The following is a 5,735-nucleotide window of genomic DNA, read 5'->3' as shown; positions in this document are numbered from 1 at the left end:
CAAAATACAACAATAATATTATCTATTCTAACAAAAATTTAATTCAATTTATACATTATCATGCAAAAAAAAGAAATTGCATTTTTATATATTAACTAAAAATTTTATTATGAGATATTTCATATAAATTTTAATAATGTTATATCAAAGATATATTTATAATAAAGAGTTTGCTAAAATATTGTAAATTATCTGCTATTTATATCATTTTTAAACAAAGCTATTATACAAATTCTAATAATCAAATGGTTCAATATAGTTTGATCAAATCAAAATACAACAATAATATTATCTATTCTAACAAAAATTTAATTCAATTTATACATTATCATGCAAAAAAAAGAGATTGCATTTTTATATATTAATTAAAAATTTTATTATGAGATATTTCATATAAATTTTAATGATGTTATATCAAAGATATATTTATAATACAATTGTGCTGTCTATTATATATTAATGGATCTAGAGCATTAAGAGTTTGCTAAAATATTGTAAATTATCTGCTATTTATTTTTTAATATATACTGTTCTTGTATTAATATAAATATTAATTACCATTTAGCCATTTAAATTTAATTTAAAATAAAAAGCATTTTTTAATTTATTTGCCAAATCTGTTACAACGTTTCAAAATTATACAATTTTATATCGCTTCAAATATATTTGTGGCCATTTTAGGTCATTTGACGTTTTTTCACAAATGTTCATACGATCTAGTGGACCCTAACCTATAATTCAATGTTAACAATTTAGATATAATCAATTTGGTAATGTAATTTTAGAAAACAAAATTACTAATAAAAAATCCAAAAGAGGACATGATATTCTATGTTTTAATGATTTGGAATATACATTGCATAGAGTAATTAATTCCAAATCATATTACCGATGTAGAAGAAGAAGTTGTTCTGGACGGGGTATTTTTCAATCAGTAAGTTCACAGAAACTCAGGATCATACCTTAGAACAATGTAAATCCCCTATTGGTAAGTTTTTTTATAGATAATTCACTATAACACCTATTATTTAGTCAATAACCTTCTACTTATGTCTGATAGTCAACCAATAACTCAATTCCAATTATCTCAACAAATTATACAACCTTCATTATCAAGTTTCATAAAATATTAGATTTTTAAAATCAATATAGTTTTAGACTATCAGCTTACTCAATCTCAAATTCTAGCAATGCCCAACATGCAGTCTGCTAATACCATATCAAGTTTCACAAAATAAAATTTTTATAATCAATTTTTTTTAGGCAATATGTTTACTCAGTCTCAGTTCTTTGTTACAAACTCTCAACCAACTTTAACTAGTATCATCAATTATTATCTTTTTATATTCATTACTTTTAGTTAATATATTTGCTCAATCTCAACCCCTAGTAACACCTAACATGCAACCTCTTAATGCCATATCAAGTTTAACAAGTTATCAAATTTTATAATCATTTAATTATTAGGCATTATATTACCTCATAGGAATGACTCTAAAAAAAACAAATTCCAAATATATCCTAAAAGAAAGAAATTTGGAAAAGCTGACTACACAATATAATAATCATATTATTAATAAATTGGAGTTTGCTGATAAATCATCAGCTTATATTAAATTAGTATACAATTCAAATGTATTTGATAATATTTAATTTATATTTGTTTTATACATGTTGAATAATTTATATTTATTTTAATCATGTTTCTTTGTTTTATACATTTTAAATAATAAATATTTGTCTTATACATTATAAATAATAAATATTTGTCTTATACATTATAAATAATAAATATTTGTCTTATACATGCTAAATAAATATTAGTTGTTTATATTTTTGTATTTGATTTATACATTTGAAATAATTAACATATGTCATATACATTATAAATTTGAATAATAAAATAAGCTTCTTAATTTGCTGTAAAAATTGTATCCTAGGTTGTTCTTTTGATATTGTGTAAGAGCTAAGATAAATTTTTACCATTTGAAACCTGCTAAATATTCTATATTTGAATAATATATATTAAATTTTACCATTTTAAACCTATTAATCTTCTTAATTTGCTGTAGAAATTATATCCTAGGTTTTTCTTTTGATATTGTGTAAGAGCTAAGATAAAAAGATAAATTTTTTCCATTTGAAACCTGCTAAATATTCTATATTTGAATAATAATATATATTAAATTTTACCATTTTAAACCTATTAATCTTCTTAATTTGCTGTAGAAATTATATCCTAGGTTGTTCTTTTGATATTGTGTAAGAAAGAGCTAAGATAAAAAGATTAATTTTTGCCATTTGAAACATGCTAAATATTCTATATTTGAATAATAATATATATTAAATTTTACCATTTTAAACTTATTAATCTTCTTAATTTGCTGTAGAAATTATATCCTAGGTTTTTCTTTTGATATTGTGTAAGAGCTAAGATAAATTTTTACCATTTGAAACCTGCTAAATATTCTATATTTTAATAATAATATATATTAAATTTTACCATTTTAAACCTATTAATCTTCTTAATTTGCTGTAGAAATTATATCCTAGGTTTTTCTTTTGATATTGTGTAAGAGCTAAGATAAATTTTTACCATTTGAAACCTGCTAAATATTCTATATTTGAATAATAATATATATTAAATTTTACCATTTTAAACCTATTAATCTTCTTAATTTACTGTAGAAATTATATCCAGGTTTTTCTTTTGATATTGTGTAAGAGCTAAGATAAATTTTTACCATTTGAAACCTGCTAAATATTCTATATTTGAATAATATATATTAAATTTTACCATTCCAAAAGAATTATTAACATTTAACGTAAGATTATGGTAAAAATTTAATTTTTACCATTTCAAACCTATTAATCTCCATTTTGAACGAATTGGACGAGTTGGACGAAAAATACGATGAAGTGTCTTACGATCAAAGGCACCCCTACCAACTCAATACAAACATATTTTATATTATATTAACTTAATTTATACCTCACGGACCTATTATATTATTTCTTTCACTTGACATAATATTAATAGTGAAGAAGAGAGCTTGGAACTAATAAAAAATTGTTCTAAAATGTTCACTTTATTACTTTTTTTTATTGTTTATATAATTAAAAGGTTAAGTAAAACAAAAAGTAAAACTAAAATAAAAATAAAAATTAAGTTGATTTTTCTGACATACATATTCATCATTCCTTCGCTATTTTTGCACATCAATCAACAGACCTCTCACAGGTGCTTTTGCTTTATTATTGGCAGCTTTTTTTTTATTTTTTATACCTATGGCCATTCCCCACGAACGCAGAATCTGCCCATCCTGCATGAAACCAATACATTTAACAAATGATGGAGAATTTTTTGTTCATGGACCAATCTCTAACAGGTGTCCGCATTCAAAACACACGCCTCTTTCTCAGATCACTTACTCGCTTCCCCCCCCTCTCATAGATTCTCCCTTAAACCAAGTAATTGGTGCCTCATTCTCAGATATTTTTCTTAACTCCACAAAACCAAGTATCATAACGAGAATACCCAAAGGAGCGAGAATACAAGTAGCTAAATCTCTCAGCAACTGCATATCTTCTCTTTTGCAAAATTTTAACAAAGAAGAAGAATGGTTAAAATTTTTAAACTTTGGGTACAATACTTTTAAAATACCTGACATATCACTCCAAAAATCATTAACTCAACAAATAAAAGATGCCTGTTTAAACATCAACACTCATCTTCATGAGTCCCAAATCTTCAGACATCCCATAAACAAAAAAAAATAACCCCACTTCAACAAAAAGCCTCATTGATTTCGAAGAAAATTGACAGTCTTAATATCAATGGGGCCCTCAAACTCATTTCAACCAATGACACTCTGGCGGAATCCAATTTAGAAACCTTAATTAAGCTTCGATCAAAGCATCCCACAACAACATTTATGCCAATATTGCCCCAACCCTTCTCCCATTGTGCAGCAGATTTCACACAGGAAGAAGTAAGGAAAGCAATCCTATCTTTTCATCGGGATTCGGCTCATGGTCTAGATGGGATTAGACCAATTTTTTTACAGGACATTACCTCTCCTGTGATCTGTACACAGGTTTCAATTCTCACTAAAATCACAAACTTAGTCAACAAAATCCTAAATGGAGACGTACCCAGCTTTATTACCCCCTTACTATTCGGTGCCAGACTCATCGCACTCCAAAAACCAAACAAGGACATTCGGCCCATCGCCATTGGTTCAACTTACCGTAGATTGGTCGCTAAATTAATCGCATCTAGAATCAAACACGATGCCGCACACATTCTAAGCCCCTATCAACTTGGTGTAGGGATACCTGGTGGGTGTGAAGCTGCTGTGCACTTAACAAGAATTCACCTTGAAAATAACCCAAAAAACGAATCCCTAGTAAAAATTGACTTCTCTAACGCCTACAACACTCTTTCGCGCAACACGTTCCTACATTCAACTTGCTTCCATTTCCCAGCTTATACCAAATTTCTTTTCTCTTGCTACCAATCACCAACAATCTTACAATTCAACAAAGAAAAGATACTTTCTGTCGAGGGTATCCAACAAGGTGACCCTCTTGGATCCCTTCTCTTTAGTCTTGGAATCAATGACATGATAAAATCAATAAACTCTTCATGTACTCTATCGCTCCACGCTTGGTATATTGATGATGGAATCTTGAGTGGTCCCAGTAGTGAAATTGCCAAAGCAGTCACCATAATTAAAGAAATGGGCACAGCCATTGGACTTTCGCTTAACCAGAGCAAATCTGAATTCTCACTTTTAAATTATAATGCTCCCAACACTCACGATTTCAAATTCACATCAAGCGTTGAATTAACACATCTAGGATCGCCTGTTGGAGGACACGAGGCAATAAGCACCTTTCTTCATTCCTCACTTGACATACTCCTTAAACTGGAGGACATCTTTACACTTCTTCCATCACACAAGTCCTTTTTTTTGCTAAAAAATTTCTTTTTTATACCAAGGATTCTTTACGCACTTCGGTCAACACCAATTTTTAAATATCCTATTCCTCTCCAAACTTACGAAAAAGGAATAAAGGACTTAACCGAAAAAATAGTAAATATCAGATTCAACGAAACCGCTTGGGCCCAAGCAACTCTTCCAACCAAATTTGGTGGTCTCGGCATCAGATCTCCACTTGACTTAGCAACAACTACTTTCATATCGAGTAGTCTCTTGACAAAGCCAATAACCACCGCCCATAATTCTAAAGAAGACCTTTCCTTAATCGTGGCTATGGATATTTGGAAAACAAGGATCAATGCTGATTCTCATCCCCCCACAACCCATAAACAGAAAGACTGGGATGCACCAGTGGTTGCTCGCTGCGTTGAAACTCTCTTATCTAGCATGCAATCTACCGACCGCACCCTATTCTCTTCCTTGCTCAATGGTACGGGACATGAGTTTCTTGAGGCCATCCCATCCAGCGTCTACATGGCCGGGGGGGGGGGGTAGGAGACAAATGCCTCCAAAATATATTAGCATTTTTGGGGGTAGGTATCGATTTTAAGGGGTTGATATTAATTTTTTGGGGGTAGGCATTATTTTTTTGGGGGTAGGCATTGATTTTTGGTGGGTAATTTTTGATTTGAATTATAATCTTTTTTTAATCCATTAATTGATACGATTATGATGGTTATCGTTTGATTTTCTGAAAAATGTCAATTAAAGTAAAGATATTTGTCAATT

General features: G+C 29.3%; 1 protein-coding gene across 4 annotated transcripts; it reads left to right on the top strand.

The window, feature by feature from the left end:
• The first annotated feature begins 716 nt into the window (after positions 1-716).
• LOC135924703 (uncharacterized) lies at positions 717-1,612 on the top strand. 4 transcript variants are annotated; one of them, XM_065459807.1, is made up of 6 exons: positions 717-988; positions 1,033-1,116; positions 1,159-1,224; positions 1,264-1,320; positions 1,391-1,426; positions 1,468-1,612. In XM_065459807.1, exons 2-6 carry the CDS (start codon positions 1,050-1,052, stop codon positions 1,560-1,562), a joined length of 321 nt encoding a protein of 106 aa, XP_065315879.1. In that variant the 5' UTR covers positions 717-988; positions 1,033-1,049; the 3' UTR covers positions 1,563-1,612. The 4 variants fall into 4 exon arrangements, 3 of the variants coding, with proteins under 3 accessions (XP_065315879.1, XP_065315878.1, XP_065315877.1); XM_065459806.1 differs by having other exon boundaries at positions 1,153-1,224; XM_065459805.1 differs by having other exon boundaries at positions 1,153-1,224; positions 1,361-1,426.
• Positions 1,613-5,735: the final 4,123 nt, after the last annotated feature.

Source organism: Gordionus sp. m RMFG-2023, chromosome 2 (assembly GCF_954871325.1).
Source record: "Gordionus sp. m RMFG-2023 chromosome 2, tfGorSpeb1-WG-v2, whole genome shotgun sequence".
In the NCBI taxonomy this organism is placed as follows: Eukaryota; Metazoa; Nematomorpha; class Gordioida; order Chordodea; family Parachordodidae; genus Gordionus; species Gordionus sp. m RMFG-2023.
Note: the sequence above shows the minus strand (reverse complement) of the source record. Positions and strands in the feature narration are given on the sequence as shown.

Bases quoted from the DNA above. Each gene is read 5' to 3' on its own strand.
- LOC135924703 (XM_065459805.1), top strand. From the start codon at position 1,050: ATGTCTGATAGTCAACCAATAACTCAATTCCAATTATCTCAACAAATT. The intron at 1,117-1,152 runs GTTTCATAAAAT...AAATCAATATAG, and splicing joins TATACAACCTTCATTATCAA to TTTTAGACTATCAGCTTACT. The intron at 1,321-1,360 runs GTATCATCAATT...CATTACTTTTAG, and splicing joins CTCTCAACCAACTTTAACTA to TTAATATATTTGCTCAATCT.